The sequence below is a fragment of the Diadema antillarum genome, unplaced genomic scaffold, assembly GCF_040938485.1.
Source record: "Diadema antillarum isolate AM-2024a unplaced genomic scaffold, OU_Dant_1.0 seq00000271_RagTag, whole genome shotgun sequence".
Classification (NCBI taxonomy): Eukaryota; Metazoa; Echinodermata; class Echinoidea; order Diadematoida; family Diadematidae; genus Diadema; species Diadema antillarum.
This window is the reverse complement of record NW_027271306.1, coordinates 703,137-726,020: the sequence shown is the minus strand read 5'-3', so window position 1 is coordinate 726,020 and position 22,884 is coordinate 703,137. Positions and strand designations below refer to the sequence as shown.

Sequence of the window (22,884 nt, the reverse complement as noted above, 5' to 3'; positions counted from 1 at the left end):
TTGTGAGATACCAAGAAATCACATATGAAATATTAATAGTTCAGTGCATACCATTCTAAGAGAAATTCAAAGTTTATTTTGAAGAAAATTGGTTTTGGAATAGCTGAGACATCCAAAACAAATTAAAACAGAGCGATTGTAGTAAAAGGGTGATCGACCAACCTTTTATTAGGATTTCTCTGTTTTGGATGTCTCAGCCATTTCAAAAAAAAAAAAATCCTCGAAGAAACGTTGAATTTCTTTTAAAATGACATGCTCTTTCACATTTCAAAATAGGTTTCTCATTATCTCACCTAAAATGTTAGAAACCTGAAGTTAGGTCTCAACCAAAACTACACGATCCCTTCAATAGGCAGAGTACCCATAAATAGAATGACATATGTTTCATCTGAATAAAAAAAAGAAAACATGAAAGTAATAAGATTTTCAAGTTTTACATGTTATCTCAAATTGGTGATTTTAGTCACAACGACACAACCAAATGTATGATTTAATGGACATATAAATCTACTCACAAACCCTCTCATTTTTCCTTTTGGGATTTTAAATTGAGAAGCATAAAAAACGAATTCTGCCTCACACAACTTTTTTGTGTTGTTCCGAGGACCAATGATGAATTCTGAAAAAAAGTGACGGTAGCAAAGAAAAAAAGGAAGATAAAAAAGAACCCCTACTAGCCCTCAGAATGAACTCTGATTTCTTTATCCACACCAATGGGAGAATTCTGAGGTGATGGCATTATCATCTCATCCATATTAATCTATGTAGTAGTAGTTACCTTTTTAGCGTTTCGAGAAATCGCATGACACTGCGAATTTTTTGAAACGTAATGGTGGTATGTTGCGACACGGATTGTCGCCTCCTGCTCGGGGCGACAATCCGTGACGGGCGTTGGCGGCACGGATTGTCGCCCGCCCTCGAAGCACATTTTGCTGGGTAATATCGTTCTGGACATAATCATTGAAATACTTACACATAACTTACATGGCTACATCCATGCAAACATGTGTGTGTGTGTGTGTGATGGAAGAATGTGTTTATTATGTCAGTTTTTTGCGTATGTGTTTTTTAGCTGCGCATGGGGAGGGATGCCTAGTAAGCTGTTGCTGGCATAAACGTTGATATTGATTTTATCAGCAGCTTTGAAATTGATGAGTTTGTTTGGCAGATTTGTATATGAATTCGGAGTGGAGCTTGCGTGCGGGCGGATGCTGCTTTTCTGCATACGGTCCATTATGTCTTATTTATCAACGTTGAGAAATCGTTTCATCAGGAAGGAATGTGGTATCGGTTCCGGTGTGCGTCGGTATGTGGGAAGGGGGTTACATTTCGTTATTGCAAAAGTTTGTTATTCTGAAGGCTTATTCGTCCGAAGGCTCATTCGTCCAAAGGCTCATTATTCCGAAGATTCGTTATTCCAAATTTCATTTTTGGATCAACGAACCTCTAGGTATAGGGAATTGTGTGTTTCGGATAAATGAAGCCTCGGAAAAAAACGAAACTTCGGATTAACGAACCTTCGTGTGTGTGTGTGTGTGTGTGTGTGTGTGTGTGTGTGTATGTATGTATTTGGGTTGGTGAATGTGGGTGTGGGATGATTTAGGTTTTGTTTAATCAGGGGTTGTTGGGTTGGGGATTGGATTTGAAGAAGGATAGTTATAAACTTAATGGTATGACAGATGTTTGTAGGATTTAACATTTAGGATAGATGTAGGCCCTAGATTTGATTCGGTTGGGGAGGGGAGGGGGTGGTCGGGGGTTTTTTTATGACTGATTTCATTCTAGATTTGTGTAATGTATTTGTGTTTTTTTATGTATATGCCCTTGTAAGTAAGAAGGTGTTACATGATCCAAACCAATATATTCAAGGAATATAGGTTTGGTAGGGCCCTACATGTCAAAACTTTCTCGTGAAGAAATTATTAGTAGGATTGGTCTACAATCGAGTTATCTATGTTGAAGTGAGATTATTTGTGGTATATATTGACAAATGGATTTGTTTGTGTTTCGAATCGCCATTTGTAACTTTTTTTGTTCATGTTACACCCAGAATGGGTCGATTTATGAATGATTTGAATGAAATCAATAGATATCAAGGAAAAAAGTGTTGAGTTGGTTTATTTGCATTATGAGGATTTGTTTGAGTGTTTGTTCGTGTTTGTTTGTATTACGTATGTATTAGCGGTGTGCAATGGCAGTTCGTTCGTGCTAAAATCAACTAACGATTGACAAATTTTTTACGGCGTGTGGAAATTATTCGCTCATGCATAAAGCATGCCAAACCTATTCTGGGACAAAGAATAGTGGTTGGTATGGACGTTCTAGTTTATAAGACTGATGGAAGAAAACGACTGCAGTGAAAAATGAACAAAGACAAATAACATTTGGGGAGGGTACCTCCCTCATATGTATTTTCTCTCGGTCTCTCTCTCGCCTAGCCCGCCTCACCGCTGATATTGGTTGACACACCCATACTATTTTTAGATCAACGCTGGTGTGAATTCTTTAAACACGTGCTCATACACTCTGAAGGCGTTTGTATTGCCACAGTAGCGCCACTATATTCCCCATACACACGTAAGCATACAGGCACACGTATACACACAGACAAACAAACCACTACCACTATACAACCACCACACATGCACAGTTTCTATATATTGTATTATTATACTCCAAACACACACACATACACACACACACACACAACAAATCATACACATCACATATCATGCAGCTCACAATACACACACACACACACACACACACACACACACACACACACACACACACACACACCTACGCATAACTTACCAGTCATACCCATCCCACCAAAGCTTAACACCGGAGGAACCACCCCGAGCCCGGGGCGACAATCCGTGTCGCAACAAATTTTTTGCCAACACGGATTGTCGCCTTCGAGGTCAAAAACTGGGAACTGCACAAGCGTCACGGATTGTCGCCAGGCGACAATCCGTGACGGGGGCGACAATCCGTGCCGCCAGCGCCCGTCACGGATTGTCGCCCCGAGCAGGAGGCGACAATCCGTGTAGGGGCGACAATCCGTGTCGCAACATGGTATATCAAAATGATTATGATGAAAATTCTTGCATTTTCTGGTGCAGGTTGAATTTATCAATCAATCTCCTCTTGAACATAGAGTAAAAATGCTCTTTGATAAAGTTATGAGAAGCAGAGTGAAAACGGAGTGAACGTTGTTTCGTTCCTATCTGAGAACGACACCGATGTCTCGTGACTCGCCCCCAGGTGACTTCTGATAGCAAACAAGCGTTCCCAAGCAGGTGCATCCTGCCACACGGGGGAACAGAGAAAGCGTTGCCATTTTAGAGCTAGTCTGTTGGATTTTAACCACTAAAGGTCAATTCCTATGTCTATGAGCCGTTTCCGGTGCGTGATATGTTGACCACTTTTGCCTGGTTTCAGGCGCTTTTGTGAAAGATAGCCGACCTCTTACGTAAATATGTCATGGTTCTTCTACGTTCTGGACCTCCATTTATCGTCCTATCAGAAGTTACTAAAACAACGGCTTGTAAGTACCACAAGCTGTCAGGCGGTCCTTTACTTCTCAGAGGAGAATAAAATTCTTGAAACATGAACTATTCGCAAATCATGAATATTTTACATTTTTGCATTTTTATCATAACAAATAAACCACATAACATGGTATAAGAGATAAAACATGACAATAACATGTCTACTTTGCATTAGTATTCAAGCACCTCTTCAGTTAAGGGTTAAAAAGGAAAGATATAGACATGTCAACCTAAATTCAAATCTGCCTGGACGCCAAGGAGACAATTGTTGTCAATCAATATAAGCAGATGTTGGTTCTGTTGTAGTAACTTTTAACAATAAAACTTTCGTTTGCTGTTAAAACTTTGGAAGAAAAGCCTAACAGTGAAGCCACCAGTGAGGTCATTTCAGATGTTAGGACTATTATAAATGCTTGATTCTCGTCAAAGACTGTTCTTGTTACTGGTAAATGGAAAGAATGCCTTTCTCCGATTAAAAAAACAAACAAACGATAAAAGAGAAAAAGCGACGTCAATTTACCTCCACCAAACGAGAGCACCTTTTTCTCTCTTCGCCCGCCGTACTCGCCTTCCGGCGGAAGAGGGCGTTCATCGCCGTCTCGAAGAGAAAAAGGAAATAAATGGCGCCGACGACCGTCGACATTTTGTACAGCGTGTCCATATTCTGGTTCTCAAGCTCCTCAGCGCTCTCGTGGCCGCCGTGGTCGTGCGCGTGCGCCAGTTCTTCGGCGTGGTTGTGAAGACCCAAAGCCTGGAGAGGGAAAAATGATGTAACGCAGTGGGATTTGGGAACATTTTGAGGTACTTGCTCCAGTTCGTGGTCTGGTTCGTAATGCAATTCATTAGGCCTACACTTCACACGCAGTCATGACACGCGCGCCGTAGAGGTATGACAATATTCTCTGTGAGAAAGTAAATGACATATCAAAAAAAAAAAATCATGGAGAAAATAAAACATTAATCTATGAAACTCACAAAAAGACCAAAATGAGAATAGAGGAAGGCGGCTTCCACACAAACAAACAAAAAATCAACCCTATCTCTTTCAGTCTCCTGTTTGAGATCATTATGGTTAAGCACCGACCAAACACGTCATACCACCCATGTACCCATAGGGCCCTACATAACAAAGAATGTGTACAGAGAGGGGAGAGGACGTTGCTGCCATAATATCATCATGTCTGTATTTACACATCAATTAGATTATCATTCCATCCATCACTCAGTACTAGGTTTCTCTATATCATTGATGTAATGATAATTACGAGAATACCAATAATGATAATAATCGAGATGAAGGCAATATATGTAATCATGGCCTTTGATATAATGGTTACAGTTCTTTATTTCGAAGGTTCGTTATTCCGAAGGATCTTTATTCCGAAGGTTCGTTATTCCATAGCTTCGTTAATCCAAAAATGAAATAAGGTTTGTTATTCCGAAGGTCCATTAATCCGAAAATGAAATAAGGTTCGTTATTCCGAAGATTGTTAATCCGAAAATGAAATAAGGCTTGTTATTCCGAAGGATTAACGAACCTTCGGAATAACGAACCCTATTTCATTTTCGGATCAACGAGCCTTCGGAATAGCGAACCCTATATCATTTTCGGATTAGCGAACCTTCGGAAAAACGAACCTTCGGAATAACGCCACAAGTGTTCGGATTAACGAACCCTTGTTCCTTTTGGGATTAATGAACCTCTAGGCATAGGGAATTTGTGTGTTTCGGATTAACGAACCTTCGGAATAACGATCCTTCGGAATAACGAACCTTCGGAATAACGGACAGCACCTGATATAATAATATAATACAAATGAAAAAGGTTGAGATGAGGGCAGTAAAAAACGAACAAAGGACGAAGAAATAAGACGAAGAATGAACAAATCAGTCTTTACTTCGGGAACAAGGTGCAGAAGCGCGTCGCCCGACATCGTGCTGACAGAGAGAGCGATGAACGTCTGCATAACGTACTCCTTCAGCTGGGGCCCCATGAAAGGAAAGAGCAAGATGGCGAAGATCGAGGTCAAGGTAACGATGAACACCGACAGCGTGCCCCATCCGTACACTGCAATGAAAGGAGACCTCCGGATGATTTTCAGACTTTAAAACAACTATAAATTAGTGATACTGAGTACACAGTTTTTCAGAATTTATAGTGATTGGGATGAGGAATACGAATGTTTTCAAAATTTATAACAAATTGCAATGAACAAGAATGATAACATGGCAGCCTCACCATAAGAACGTATGAGTTGAGGGCTCAAGGAAGCAGAACAAAAGAAGAAGGCAAGGATAGAATCTACACAGGTGAACTTGTTAAAGCAAGCATGTATTGTAATGAAATTACACATTTACACATTTACACATTTCTGAAATATGTGAGGCTACTCCCATGTCATCAACACCGTCCATTGTGATTTGTTTAAGATTTTTCAGAATATTGGTTTCTCTGCTCAAGGATCACACTAGATTCCACAAATCTATACATGGAGCTGCCGATTTATATACTACATGATGTAAGATTACGTGGAATGCCCCTTGAAACAGAGTGCCGTGAGTGACCCATCAGAACCGCCGTATACTTATCACGCGGATCCGCTAACCCTTAGCATGTCACATTAACTTTCCTGTCCATAGGTTTGTGTGTGAAATTTGTAACACATTTGACTCACTAGCACAGGAAGGGTTAATGCTGTATACTAAACTTGGAGCTGCGACTTCAATGTACTATTTTTTTTTTCTATCCGGCCAATGATGGTTTTTTTTTTTCAAATAAAATGACTTAGCCAACATTTTCTCGAAGCATAACATGATGCAAAAAATAGGCAAATCAATAAGTGATATCAAAAGAAGTAAAAGAAAATCAGCCAAGTTGGCCATGAGAAAAACAAAACAAAACAAGAACAATGATGCCAATGATGCTGGTCATGTTTTCTAGGACCTGAAACAGCTGCTTCATGTGCTCATATTTTGATTCACTTAATTCTGTCTCACCCTAAAGTCGTGCGTCATATCACAGACTTAGTGTGCCCATAAGCGTAAGTTGTTATGCTAGTTGTGTGTTGATGTGTTTTAGGTAAATGAAAAAAAAAAAATCGCTAACAATTCATAAGGACCACGTATAAGCGGATGACACACATGTATAATGATGTCGCAAAAAAAGTCCTCATATCCCTTAACCCACCCACCCCCATAAAATAAAAATGAATGTCAATGACGTCATACAGGGAGGTATACAGTAATCGCGAGTATGCTCTAGATTGTACATATAGCTTTTATATTTAGCTAATGTGCGATAGTGACATTATGTAATGATTTATAATCTGATAATCCTGGAGTTTTGACAAGCATTAGAATTGGGCAGCCAGCCGGCGCAGTGGCCATTTGATGATAGTCAAGAGATTGTTATTTAGGGCATATCATAGAAGGCAAAACCTGTCGTCGAAAGCGCAGTTAATACCAGTTTTAGCTGGACTGTGACAAATGGAAATGAATCATTTGAATAGCTTCTCTTTCCTTTTTTTTTTTTTAACCGGAATTACTGGCTAAAACTTCCAAAGATTGAACTCTAACAAAGAGATATATGTGGTATTTTCTACAAAATAGAAATAAATCTTCCCAACTATAGGCTACTATCATGATATGAACTCGCCAACTAGGCGATCCCAAACACGTACATGCTTTATCTATCAATCCATCCTCCTCTATATCTATCTTCTCTGTCTATTGCTATCTCGCAGTCCATCTTTTTTTTAACCTAGATCCTTCTATATTAATAGTTTCCATACTCATTTCACCGTTCCCTTTCTTTTCACGTGTGTACTGATCTTTCTTTCTATGTAGCTTCATATCTGCCTGTTAATTAATGCTCGCCACAGTTTCCTTCGCTCTATGTGTTGCCTATCTTTCCGACGCTAGGTATAATGTTCTTACTGCTGAGCGAAATAAAAGAGGAAAACTTTGACTTGATTCAGCAAACTCAGAAGATCCAACCATTGGATGTCATCAACTGTCAGTAAACCAATAATTATATCATTAAAACTACACCGGTCTTATTCATATGATTGATCAGCGACTTTCAAGAAATTAGTTTTCTTTTTTCTTTATTTAGTCATTGAAAGGTCTCTTGGCACATAATTGGATCCAAAGTAGATTTTTTCGTCAGTACTGTAGCAAAAATAGAGAGATGTTGCATCACTGACTTTTTTTCGTGAAATGGATGAAAGAGAAAGCAATATTCTTCGTGTCAAAATATCCCGGATCTGCGCCGACTTTGCAAGAGTGCATGTTTTGAATGTCATGGGAGGGGGATATGCCATTGGCCAAGGGAGTAAACTTATGTTTATTATCCTAACGAACTGATAGTCCTGAGGAGTCTTTCTTAATCCGCAATGTTGCCTGTTACCTGTTACATATCACGTTTACAATAAAAAAAAAAACATATTATCTTCTCTTTTTTTTTCAATGACCCTTTCATTGTCCTGCTCGTTACTCTATAAATGATGGATTATTGCATCCCTTACCATCCTCCCATTGCTCAAAAGGATGGCATAGTAATGGTTCAGAGGAGGATTCAGCTTTTAACTTTTTGGGAGACACTTAGAAATCTTTTTTATGAATGTCAAAGAAGAAATAATTCCAAAGGAATTCAAAGTTTATTTGATATAAATCGGTAATGGCTGCGAGATATCCAAAACACAAAGTAAAACAACGCGTTACTAATAAAAGGAGTGTCCCACCTTTTATTAGCATCGCTCTGCTTTGGATATCTCAGCCATTTCAAAACCAATTGTTATCAACTAAAGGTTGAATTCCTCTTGAAATTACAGGCTCTTTTACATTTCATAAGATGTTTCACATTATCTCACCAACAAATGTTAGAAACCTGAAGTTAGGTCCCAACCAAAACCATGCAATCCCTTTAAAGGTCCAGTTTACCTTTGGGAGCAGTGATTAAAAAAATGTTCAAGATATCACATTTGATGCATATGTGTATAGGTCTGTTGTATCACAAAACATCTTACCATATAAAACTTTTGCAATAAAGCCTAAAATATGAGGAGATATCAATATTTTTTCATTAAACCGTAACTGTATACGGTTTAGTCTGGAAACATTATTTTTTATTCAACTATTTTTCACATTTTGTATTTTTAACGATACTTAACATCGATTTTTACCGATTCAATTTTTAGAGTAGTTGTTTCTATCACAAACTCACATTTTAGAAGTAATTTAAAGCACTAATACTGGGTTTTTGTTTCATGTGCAAACGGTAAATGATGCCTTTAAGGAAGCTAACATTGACATACAACCCACCTTCGAGTTTGGTCAGGGGGGATGTCGGCCCGATCTCGTCTCCATGCGCGTGCGGGTTACACGCGTCCGTTATCACCTGCTGCAAGATGGCTGGGCAGAGTTCTTGAAACTGGGACTCCGAGATGCCCAGCGCGTGGTTGACGCCAAAGATGTCCATCAGCTGCTCTGCTGAGTAACACTGGGATTGCATCCATCAGACGAAAGAAGGAGGGGGAAAAATCCATCGTACTCAATACGTACTCTGAGAGCTTACTCATGTTTGAAGAGACGGGTTTTTCTTTTTCGCTGTGCCTTAAAAGGATGGTACAGTTTCGGTTGAGATGGGACCTGAGGTTTCCATTTTTTTATGATGATTTTTTTTTTTGATAATGAGAAACTCTTTTGAAATACGAAAGAGCATGTAATTCTGAGAGGAATTCAAAGTTTATATGATGAAAATTGGTTTTGAAATGGCTGAGATATCCAAAACAGAGCAATCCTAATGAAATCCGTGGTACCAACCTTTTATTAGGATCGCTTTGTTCTACTTTGTTTTTGATATGTCATCCAATTCAAACCGATTTTCATCAAATAAAGTTTTGATTCATCGTAAAATTGTATGCTTTTCAACGTTTCATAAAGTAGTTTCTTTGAGTATCTTGCAAAGAGTTTGAAGCTGAATTCTCACCTCAACCAATACTATACCATCCCTTTAACACTAATAGAACGTTAGAGCATGTACATAGGTCCTATACGAATGAATCCGTAAAATTTACTGTTTACATGTTTGCCAGATCGTAGATTTCGGTGTTTCTTGTGAGAGATATCATTATGATCGTAATATACGATTCACTCGTTTATAGTCAAGGGGAGTGTGATGCGCACTTACTGGGAGAAGGTGTATTGTATTCGTATTTTCGTATTTACAAAGTGATACAACTGTCAAAGAAAAGAGTAATTCATTGTCTTTTATTCTCCTTGCCTATCTGTCATCTAAAATTCTTTTGACTAAGCAAAAGAGAGGAACTTCCTGCCATGCGGCCTGCGTCATAATGTTATCACTTCTCAGAGCAAAGTTAGAATAGTCTGCTTCGGTTCATTAATTAAGCATGGCCTAAAATTGCAGTCTAAACAATGATTGCCTCATCTGTATAACATTCAGTCATCTGAAAGAGGAACTGAGAAATATCGCAGCAAGCCACATGTGAGGGGAGGCCGAGTTTAGAACGATTTTGAGCTAAGCTTTGAGTTTCTTTGAGTTGATCTGAGCAGGCTACTAAATCTATCTACAAACATGGTTGCTTTCTTTAAGAGAGCAACCGCGGCACCAACAGCTCTTTATGTGCCACCAAAGAACCAGACAATGACGAAATAGTGGCGGTGCCCAACAACGCTACACCCCTGCTGACAACAGTTTCGAGTCGGGAACTTCAAGTTCGTGTGTAATTCTTTGAATCATAGCTACTGATAAGGCTTGCCCAGGGGAGAGAGAAATGTGATGAAAACATGAAACCCATGTACTTCAGAAATCCTCGTTGACAATATCGCCTGCATTCGTCTTCATGACGAGGCAGAACCACCTGCCTTAACCATGGATTATGTGGGGTGAAGCCACCATCACTTTCCGCCTCTCGTTCCCTACTTTCTTCAAAATTATCATTTCTACCCCCCCCCCTCTTAATACAACTCAGAGTGTGGTCACTGATTAACTACTACTACAATGAATTTCACTACCGAATTGTCTCGATTAAATACCTCTCTCATCAACACACTGACTCATGTTCTCCCAACATGAGACATCTCCCAGGTGCTGACAGCTAATAGGTCGTTATTGTTGTTTTGGGTTAAATTGCTAACGTTTGTAAAGATCATGTGGTGCATCAAAAGCCCTCATTGGGTAAAACAGGTGTCAAAGACGAGGGAGGGTTTGTTGTTGATATCATTATAGTCTGTTGGAACCGTCATGTGTGTTTCGTGGGTGACAGTATTGTCCCTTCGGAGAGGTTACCCTTCGCCATGCCCCAAGTGACTGTTACAAAGCAATGGTTACAAATTACAAAAAATCGAGATGATGCCGAAGATATTTTGAGAGCACTGTGATTTAGTGGATAGGACTCAAGCAGACTTCCATGCAGGATGCCATTATAGATTTGAAGCTTGCCCGGCGAGTACATTCAAAGTGTTTGGAATAGTATGTCTGTCCAGACCATGACGGTGTATAGACAATAGAATGGGTCCAAAGTTATGCTGGGGAGGTGGGGAGGTGCCACCTAAATGGATGAGGTAATCACAAGTATTATGGTCCTCTGCTTTCAAAGAGATTAGTGTGTTTAAACCGAAGAGGCTACCAGGACAGGCTTGTCAGACAATATCTATACCAGAGTTGGAACAGTCTCTATACAGTTTATTCTGTCATTACTGGTACCTGAAATTCTGATGTCTAAAATCTAATGTCTGAAGTTTTGACGCGGAAATGTTGAGAGAGTTATAAGCCCTTTTTACACTTGTGTTTCTTAACCTCGGACTTTTTCTGACCCAGGACTATCGTTAGTCCCGTGCCAATTTTTTCAGCTTTTTACACTCGCCAATTAGTCCCGTACTGTCTCTTGTCCGGGGCTAAGGAGAAAACTGACCTTTTTACACTCGTATTTCTTAGCCCCGGACTTTCTAAACCACATGAATATTCATGATTACGCTGTGTACTGAACACGTACACGCACGCACCGGCAGCACTTGATTACCTCGTTTCTGATTGGTCAGTGAGGGTCGGACTTCGTCTCCATCGCTTAGCCCAGGATTATTTTTTCGTTCTGTTTACACTCACTTGCTTGGCACCGCAATTGCGGTGCTAACTCTGCTATTTTGCAGGGCCAGATAGTACCGGACTATCGGTGGGGCTAGCCCACTTTGGTAAAAACGAGTGTAAACAGAAAGTGGGCTAAGGATAGTCCCGTACCAACGGTGGGGCTAAGGCCCCCCCCCCCCCCCCCTTAGCCCCACCGTTGGTACGGGACTAAGCAAAAATTTACAAGTGTAAAAAGCCCTATAGACTAAATGCTATTGGTCTTATCATGGACTTTGTTTCGTAAAAACATCTCTGTTTTCACAAACATTCAACTCACCTATTGCACTCGCACAGCACTCACTCACATTTTCTTTTTCCCTCTAACGCATACTATTGTAATGTAGAACAAAAAACAAAACAAAAACCTGTACTTTTTGTGAGAGGCAAACCTGAGTTATATTTCCCAATGAGGCCATCAGCCCAGTCAAGCTATGCTTATGCTGAAGGTCTCCTGCTTTCTTATTGAATCAAATGTACTGCCTTATTTGTATTATATGTAACTATAAATGTGTTACAAAGATTTTTGTTATGCATGTGGTATAAACTGCACGTTTGTGCTGTTCCTTTGTCATTTGGTTATATTTTGTTTAAATTTGTCACATTGATGTCATTATTTTTGAATTGATTTGATTTGATTTGATTTGAGAAGCAAATTGACGGGACAAAAGGTTGATACATGGACGATCAATAGGCTGATAGGAAGTAGAGAGGGTAGGAATTAACGCTTAAATATTGCTCCGTCTGTACAACTTTTCCCCAACGGCCATCTTTTACGGGAAAGTAAGTAAAAGAAGAGCCTACGGACAAGGAATAAAAGTTGTTGTGTTAATCATTTGGCACTGATTTCTACTGTACTGGAAGATCAGTATGCATATCTTTTTGCTGCGTTTCTGCAGTAGCTTACTTTGGTTTGCACGAATAATGGCCTTGGTTTTTACCTAGACCTTATGTGTAAAAAAAGGCAGAAGTGTTGAAAACTAGCTGGAATAACAACTTTGATCTTAATAATTGCAGAATCACTAGAAAATAGGTGGTATATTTATTGAAATTTTATCCAAACAAAAGAACAAATTCAAACTTATCAAGCGGAAGTGTTGTTCAAATAACACTATAATACTAGGGCGGGGAATTTCAGGTGTTCTTCACGCAGATGGTGATAAGACCTACTGTAACACTTACATGGAGGAATATGTATTTCTATTGATGTAGGGTTGCTATCATTACATTATTTCAGATGATGATAATGCGAATGGACCACTCCATTACTAGGCCCTACCTGTTGGAGTGATTCGTTCTCGTGGCCATGATGAGCCTCAACAGCCGGTGCCCGTTTTCGGCGATGGGCGTGGCCGCTGTGATCGTGTCCGTGGTGGTCGTGACCGTGGTGGTCGTGGCCGTGGTGGTCGTGACCATGATGGTCTTTGCCCGCATCGTGCCCGGGTGAAGAAGGAGTGGCTGCGTGTTCCTTCCCTGTCTCGTGATCGTGGCCATGCGTTCCGTGGTCGTGGACGATGACCGTGGTGTCACTGGTCTGTTCCGTCTGGACCGTACCGAGGTTGATGCTTCCCAGCAAGCGCTGGAAGCCTGCACAATCCAAATACCAATATTTACGGGAAAAAGATATTTAAAAAAGAACAAACATGAATACGCTCTGAAGCGTCAATAGAAATGACGCAATTGATCATTGAATGTGGCCCTTGCGGGGTTGGCAGTGTATTTAGAACAAAGTTACACCGAAGTGCAACTCTTGATCACTTCGCTCTTAAGGGAATTATGACGAAGAAATACAACCGGAAAAAAGAAACAATTACATACAATACTTTAGAACGGCCTACATAGATATAGGTCGATGATTGGTCATATTGTATCATATAATGTTACCAATGACTAATGCGGCGTGAATAGAAAAAGTACAGTGCGAGCAATGTGCTTCACGTCAGGTAGTATTATACCACGATATGACTGGCTGCGGCCTAGGCTAGAATGAAATGATGTATAGACCAAATATTGCCTGATCTATTGTTGTAATATTACACATGAGAGTCCCTTGCGATTTATATTTTCCATCGAAAGATAATGATGTAATGCCATCTCTTGGGGAAAATGTAACTACTATACGGGAATGTCAAGTGTTAGATTTCAACTCTTTACATATATATATATATATATATATATATATATGTATATATATATATATATGTATATATATATGTGTATATATATATATATGTATATATATATATATATATATATATATATATATATGTATATATATATATATGTGTGTATATATATATATATATATATATATATACATACATGTATATATACACGAACACAGACATATACATATATATATATATATATATATATACATATATATATATATTACGGCAAACTGAACACAAATATAGATACACTATAGATAGATGGGTAGATAGAGGATAGATAGATAAATGAATAAATAAATAGATTGATGTGGATTCATAGATACTTCATTGATAGGGAGAGAAGGAGAGAAAGATGAGTATAATTATATGCGAACACATATTGAGAGGTTGGAGACATATACAAAGACGCAGGTAGCAACTCTTTCACATTCTGTTGCGATGCAATTCATATATGGCAACAATTTCAAAATAAATTTACCGAACTTCTGTGCTGGCAGACACCTCTCCCGCCCCCTCCCCGCCCCCCCCCCCCCCTCCCCCTCATTGGGGAGGGGAAAAAAAAGAAGATGATGAAGAAAGAAACAGAATACATAATATTAGGGCTGTTGACTGCATTGACCGTATTCAAAGAACGATAAGTACCTACTCTACGACTGACTTTGATTAATGCATTGCACTTTTTAAAAAACGCAAACTATACGTGCTAGGTGGGTGGATTTGCAATGAATTTCATGCGTCATGGAGAGCTCCATCAAGAACAAGCTAATTTAATAAGCATTAAACTGATTGAGCCATCGATCAACGAGGGGAAAGTCGGGCGTCTTGATTTTTGCCTTCAAATCGCGGTCCCTCTCCAATTACATTGAGAAAATGCAGCAAGGAATACTATAGAACATGCTTTGGAATGGCGGAAAGTATACAAGGCAAAGTTTGTGCCCCTGCGACTGCCACTGCAGCACTTTCTGTCACATTCTGATCGATCTTGATCTGAAGCAAAAACAAGAAATGTGATTTTCTGCGCCGACAAGATTTGATAGACACCACCTTTTGTTGATAGCGATTTTTTTTTTTTGCGGCAAGACAAAATAGAAATAAAAAAAATTGTTATCTAAAGAGTTATCTAGTAGTTGTGTACATGCACATCAGCTCCTGCAGCGAATGAAACATTTATAATGAACACAAATTTGCTTTGGTATTGAAACATATCACCTCACGAAGGGAGATTAAAAAACAAAATGTGACTGAGAAGCAACAAGAGGGCGTCGCGCATGTCAGTGTGTATGGGCGTGTTTGTCTTTACTGTTCCGAAATGATATTTTACATGATTGACTCACTGTAACACACTCCAAAAGAGTATAATGCCCAACTTTTTCATGAGCTGTATACATTGTGCATTGTGCTATTGTGTTAGACACAAAAAAATGACAAAGGGAGCAAAAATTCATTCGTTGACATGATATTGCTCGAGAATGTGCGAAATGATTTTGATGGTATATCAGTTGAAATCACTGTCATAAAATAATTGTCTCCCAACGTTTGGAGTCTTGGGAGTGTTTTGGGTTTTTTTTTTTTTTTTTGGACACACATCTAAACATGGAAGCACACACCACAGGCGTGCGAATCATTATACCACTTGATATTATAACCTTAGACGTATCAGGAAATATTTTGATGAGAATACTAGTAGCATGAAAATTAATGAATGTACCACAGGTAACGTGGACTATTGTAATGGTTATATAATATGGGGTCCCTGCTTCTCAAGCTGGGCGACTGCAGCGAATCCAAAACGCCTGTTCTCGACTGATTTACGATAAACCTTGGTTCTCGAGGATCAATCCTTTTCTAAGACAGCTGCACTGGCTTTTAATTCGCCAACGAATGTCCTTTAAGATTATCCTTATTATATACAAGTTACTCATTGACCAAACTCCAGCTACATTACTGAACTACTGTAGTGCGTAGATATCATAAACACACTCATGATCTGCGCTCTACAAACACTGTTCTTTAACAAATCCCAAATAATAATTGGAAAAAAAAAAACCAACATTAGGAGACCCAGAATTTGCCTGCGCAGCTCTTAGTTGTGAAAAGATTTTTAGAAGTCAGGAAATCCCGAACTGTAATAGGTTTTAAATTAGGACTCAAAACATGTATTCATTTAACTGTGCATTGTTGTCAAGCACACTCTATCAGAACCTTTTGCAGCACGGAAATATGTACATAGGTTTTGCGCTTTATAAATTCATCTTAATATTATCACCATTGTTATTATTATCATGACATCACTGCCATAAACACTTCAATATTGGAAACACTCAGCAATTACCTGCTTCGCTGATGATGTGATCACTTCCAAACTCGCTGAAGATGTACTGTGCAAAGTAAGAGGGTGGGACCAGCACACCCTCGCCAATGCAATGGCCATGAAGGACGGAACTGATAAAATGCGCCCCCAGCGTTTCGAGTTCGGACTGAGAGATGTCGTCTGCGTTACGTACATCGGCTGCTGCGATTAACGTATGAGCATCAAAACACTGCATGAGAGTGGGGACGAAACATCCAACATGAACCTTTTTCAAACTTTGAACATCAAAGATTAGAAGGACGAGCACTTGATATATGTTAAGAAAAGAATAAACGAATAAAACAGATTATAGACATGCAAACATATTCACAACAATGATACACCAATACACTGTCATTTATATAAGAATACAGCGATAATATCTTTCACAGTAAAGTGATATGAGTACAAGCAGCATCAGAAAAGAAATATTAGAGTGATAGCTGTAATAGTAATAGTAGTATAGCAATAGCAATGGTAGTAGGAGTAGTAGTAGTATTGGTAGGTATAACCCTAGTAGTAGTAGTAGTAGTAGTAGTAGTAGTAGTAGTAGTAGTAGTAATGACGACAGTGCTGGAAGAATAGCCACAGACTTTCGTTGAAGTGGAGCCATGTCGTGTAACTATAGAGATATATCTCTGCTGTATATAATTAAATTCATTTGGCGGAATCAGGATTAAAAGGATTTACATGATCCGCAGCTGAGGGAAAGAAAACTAAGCAAATAGAAGATTAAAGGGATCGTATATTTTTGGTTGAGACCTAATTTCAGGTTTCTAACATTTTTTGGTGAGATAATGAGAAACCTCTTACGAAATATGAAAGAGCATGTAATTCTATGAGGAATTCAACGTTTATTTAATGAAAATTGGTTTTGAAATGGATGAGATATCCAAAAAATAGCGATTCTCATAAAGTGTGGGACCCACACTTTATTACGATCGCTTTGTTTTACTTTTTTTTTAATGTTTCAGTCATTCCAAACCCGATTTTCATCAAACAAACTTTGAATTCCTCTTAAAATGGTGTGCTCTGTACTATATCATAAGTGTTTTCTTGGTATCTCGCAAAAAGTTAAAAGCCCAATTCTCATCTCCACCAATACTGTACCATCCCTTTAATTTGCTGAGGCACTTCAACTGACTTTAAAAATTAATGGATAAGAGTTTTAATTTGTGAACAGAACGGGGCGTGGGTTCGAATCCTGTTCGGTGAGTTCATCCTTGGACGAAGGTGAGGCCTACCTGGCAAGGCTGGGGTAACCATAACGACAGAGCCCTCTGGAAGAACAGCGAAAACCCAGACGAGGGTACCCTTGGTATGTTATGACATGTCATGATGTTCTCATGGTGTTATTGTTATCATTGTTCTAATTGTCAAATGTTATAATCATTCTTATCAGAGTTAGTAGTAGTATCATTAAACATGTACACTACATTCGGTTTCTATCAAGATTAGGAGGTCTATGTACTCTTAAAGGCCTAGATTGGGTATGAAAATGCGTTTCACCCCAAGTCCTCTAGATGCTCTAAGTGTGAGGTAGATCATGCCTTGGATTGGACCAAAATCTAGAACGGTCTAGTCTCCAACCACTGCAGAAGACATTATTTTCAAATGGTTCCATCTTTCAATATAAAGCAACAAATTTAAATTTTGCCTTCAGGTATGATATTCTACGAGGCCGCTGGCTTCGAGACCTATAGAGTAGTTTCAGAATGTGTGGGTGCCTGACATTGTTGAAGTGAACTAAGGCCTATACACTATATGATAATGATACTAAACTTACGTATGGAATGCGGTGAATCAAAATTTGAAAAACTCAGGGTATCTCTTGCGTGTAAAGGTGTCTTTTTTTTCCAACTGCGAGTCTAGAAGGTCTGATACGTGTGCGGAAATGTTGCCAGGATCGCTGTGCAGACAGGCGCGAACATCTTAAATTAACTGGGGTGCAAACAGAAAACGTGACGAGGGCAAGAAGTTAACCCTGTATATGCTGTGCCTTGGAGGATTGCCAAGGCGCAGGTGTACATCAGGTCTGGCAGGTTCTACCTCAGCTAGGATGCTCCCGGGAGAGAGCCAAGCGCTGTCTCGTAGTAAACTCGGCCAGCAGGGGATTTAAGCTGCTGAGGATCTGTATACTGCTTCGTAAGTGAAGATGGCGCAAGTTGATAAGCAAACCTAACGTAAATTTGGTGAGAATAAGAAGTGGGAGCCGGTCCTTACTACTGGTATTTGTCCCATCTGTAGTATGAGGCTAAAACCACGTTCTGCGTTGCGAAACATTCTATAAAAACGATCTATTTTGTTTTAACTACTTGCACTTTTCCATTACTGTGATGTTCATTTTGTCATATATGTGATATTATATTATATTATTTTATGTTATATTATATATTTTATTTTATTATATAATATCATATCATATTATATTATTCTATATTATATTGTATATTATATTATATCATATCATAATATACATAACATTATATATTATTATATAATGTTGTGTTATCATTACCTTGTGCGAGGCAGAATACTAGGAGTGAAGGACTCTTCTACGCATTGCTTAACTTTGTTCACTGAGGAAACTGCAGAACTCACGTCAAATCAATTTAACCGTTATCAAATTGTGATAGAGTTTTACAATTTCAGTAAGATGTTAAGGTTCTTAATATTCTTTCTTCTAATCGACAATCAAACGGCTCCATGTTTTTGGGGGATTTTGGCATGACGTTGATAAGTGTTGATTTAAACATTAAAATGACCTTGAAGGCATATCACATCATTTTCAATTGTAGCAGATTCATTTACTGTTCCCCTACACTTACGAGAGAACCCTACCCTTAGATTAGGACGAAGACAAAGCGAACAAGAAGAAATAGCTCGTCATATGAACAACCCTTTGTTTGAATGATTGACTCATGAGTCATGGAACAGGGTGATCTTCATTATTCCTAAAGTTCGTTAATCCGAAAATGAAATCAGGTTCGTTATTCCAAATCACACAACTTCCGTACGCCTACATGTTTGCTAATCCGATCATTTGTGGCTTTTTTTTTTACTGTTCGTTGATTCCGAAGGATCGTAATTCTGAAAATTAGATAAAGTTGGCTATTCCGAGGTTCGATGATACAAAACTGGAAAAAAAAAGAATACTAACGAACCCTCAGAATTACGAAACTAAAAATCATAAAGTGAAATACAAATCAGTAAGAAAGAATACAAAAGAACAGTGTAATGATGTTGTAAAGTAAACTTGGATTCACTAATTAAGGAAGAGAACCTATTAATATGCCTCAACCAGTTCCTCTAGCTATCCTGACTTCATTCACTCAACTCAGCCCGTTAAACATCCCCCCTCCTTTTCCCTTTCCCCCCCTCCCGTTAGAGTTGGATCACTTGCAGCCTAAATCCTTGGGGCCGGTCCATGTTTCCTCTTGAGTTACAGGCTTTCCTTTCCAGTTATTTCTGACTCGGAGTACCGGAAGTAGATGGAAAGGTACCTTGCTTAAGAACCAGGTTCGCCCGATATGCTCTGGACAGTATGGCAGCGGGTGATGGCAAGGAGTTCACCATCATTTCATGCGTACGTGCTGTGCCGACTGATTCGCCCCACACAACATGACCTGTAAAATGTCACTGTTTTCGTAGTCACGTAATTACTTTGCAATTCCGAAACGTCATCAGATGATATTACATGTATGTGAATTCTAACTCACGATTAATTACAAAATTGGGCTCTAATGAAGTAATTCATTGGAAGAATTTAGATCACAAAAACGCACACGTATACCTCCTAGCTAGATTAGTTTTTTAATTGTGCAAGCTATTAGTGCTTGATGTCTATGGACAGTTTCGCAATCGATAATTGCATTTCTTTATTTATTTGCTATTCCCATGTTCTCTTTTCAACTGCATCTTTCATTGCAGAAACATCATGAATGTATGGGTGCCTTGATGTTCCTTGGGGTTTTCAACCATTTCTCACACGGTCAAAAATAAAAAAAAAGACTATATAAGTAGAACACATTTTCTCGTAACAAAAAACTAAACGTCAGATATAGGGGATCATGAATATATTGATTTTGAAAGTTACATTTTTGTCGTGTAAAAAGCACTTACGATGGAGGAAAATGGCTTATTGGAAAATGCAATTGAGGCAGGATAGGCAGGATATGAACGTATTCTTACGTTCACGTTTATTTTCTTGTGTTCATGTAGCATGCTTTTAAATTGCAGTGAAGTCCTTTGATTTTCTTTTTTAATGGAAGACGTAGTGCCTTTTGCTGTAAGAAAATAGAAAAAAAAAAGATTTTACAAATCTGCTTGTCATAGATGCTCAAAATGCTGTCGAAATAAAATTGCGTCGTAAATTTTGTAAACAAATACATGGAAATATAATTTTTCCACGGCATTTAGGACGGTATGAACTGTCCAAATGTTGCTTTTAAATCTCTTCCCATGAGGCCGTGTATGTGACCTTTTATCCAAAACGCTGCCAAACAAAATCAAAACCTAGCACAACTTCTAAACTTAGCAACGAGTGCGAAAAAGTTATTTTCATACCCATTTGGTCCTGTTTATAGACCAATCACGAGAACCATCGCAGACGGAAGACAGCGGTCCCCAGACATGCCGATACCCTTTTGCCAACCGTTGCAAGCCTTCTTCTTCAAAGAAAATTAATAAAACAACAAAAGTTGAGGGGTTTTTTTTTCAATTCGTTATAAGCTATGGGAGTTCCCATAGTCTCTCCTCTTCTTACGCTGGAAATTCACCTACAGAAAAAAAAAGTCACTGAATGCTATTCCAATGAGAAGATGACGAATATACGTCATTTATCTTACCTTTTAAAGAAGATTACAGTGTACTCTCAAACAGACGGTCAAAATTATATGAATTGGACAAAGAAAATGGACTAATCAATGCAGAAGCAAATGAAAGAAAACAATTAAAAATACTCCTTCATGTAAAAGATATTGATATTCCCTTGCCTTTAGAAAAAAAAAGTCCAAAATGACACATGGCCAGAAACAAAACAAAACAAAATAAAACAAAAACCCAGTTAAAATTTTTGTCAGAGATACTTACAAAGTAAAATGCAACTCTGTAGATATATAGGCATAATACTCCTAGAAAATTGAGAAGAAATGTCTGAAAGAAAGGTTTTTTGTTTATTTTATGATATACCACGCAGTACATGGCGTCTGAACTAGTCTAATACAAACAATATCTTGAAATTCTTGGCTAATAACATACGGCCTTTCGTCTGATAATGTAACGCTCCTATTTTATGTCGACAATGTCATGGCTGAAAAACTCTTAAACATTCTAGTAAAAAAAAACAACCTCCCGAAGTTGCTTTTAAGAGATTAGAAAGAAATACAAATGGTATATGCTTGATTAAGATTGTCACCAAATAAAAAAGAAAAGCTATGATAAAAATCATGGGCATACATACTTGGGTCGGCTCCTACCCGAAAATATGTAAGCCCATGATCTTTGTCTTGGATATTACTCAGACACAGAATAATCCGTGTCTATTAGGTCGATGAAGAGCAATTTGTCATTTAGTTGCAAGAAAAACAACTATGGACTTAAAATCATCGACTTGAATAGTTTTTGTGTGTGTGTGCGTTCTAATTTGACTGCCATATGTACTGATGTCAATGTTGCTGGATTTAGACATATTTGCTTGGAGCCTGCTAGGACTTATTAGACATTAACATTTTTTACAATCCTATTTGTTAATATCTTGTACCCATACAGTAATTTCCAATGTGCCGAAGAACAATGTTCGTTCGGCATCTTCTCTATGCTATGTTCGTTCGGTATCTTCTCTATGACTAAGTATTTTTTATTCAGTGTTAACTAAATTCAACTTTGACATGCCTATGTATATAACAATGGCACAATAATGTCGACAAGGGGGGGGGGGAGGTGATGTCATCTCATCATTTTTTTTTTTTTTTTTTTTTTACATGAAGTTCGATCTAGCAAGCAAGTTCGTATCGTGCAGCATACCTCTCCGGCAGAATCAAGGTCAAAAGGAATATGTTTTGTTGTTTACTCGTCATTTGTTTTCGCTGGCAATTTACATACTTTAAAGTCACTTATCAACTACACTAGAATTAATCTTTCAGCCAAAGCCACTGGGTAATTGAGCGAAATAATGACGTGGCTATTATATATACTAAAGTGAAGTCAAAGTAAACAATGATAGTTTTTCTAGTATGAATTTTCTAATGCAACTTTTCTCCATTGTCTAATAATGTGTATGGCCTATATGAGAAAAGTCAAATAAAAACATGTACCTGATGTAATTCAATGCAATAGTCAGACGTTTTCACTGATAACTATAAACCGTATTATGTGTCAATATGAAGGGAGACTCTTTTACGATGGAACGAAAGCTGTCGGAAGCCTACAGCTACAAATTACTCACATGACGTCATTGGTTCTTCCGTATTTACTTGTCAATCACTGACCACTGACCGCAGCAAAGAGAACGAGAGAATTAAAGATTTAGGATGAAATATGGTTTAATTGTCTCTCCTAGTGACAGCTGATCATTTTAAACCGCTTAATCTTTGCCCTCTTTCCTAATTTCCTTCAATTTTGCAGCAACTATAGTCAATTACTCCTTGGCTGTTGGAGAATTGT

At 38.4% G+C, this 22,884-nt stretch overlaps 1 protein-coding gene across 1 annotated transcript in view; it reads right to left on the bottom strand.

The window, feature by feature from the left end:
• Positions 1-22,884, bottom strand: part of LOC139729943 (zinc transporter ZIP12-like) — a 60,565-nt gene that overhangs the window by 12,575 nt on the left and 25,106 nt on the right. The window contains exons 3-7 of the mRNA XM_071640864.1: positions 16,204-16,411; positions 12,977-13,284; positions 8,877-9,054; positions 5,453-5,622; positions 4,075-4,305 (exon numbers count right to left, since the gene is read on the bottom strand). Of these exons, the coding sequence (XP_071496965.1) occupies positions 4,075-4,305; positions 5,453-5,622; positions 8,877-9,054; positions 12,977-13,284; positions 16,204-16,411 (1,095 nt within the window). The remainder of the gene's footprint in view (positions 1-4,074; positions 4,306-5,452; positions 5,623-8,876; positions 9,055-12,976; positions 13,285-16,203; positions 16,412-22,884) is intronic.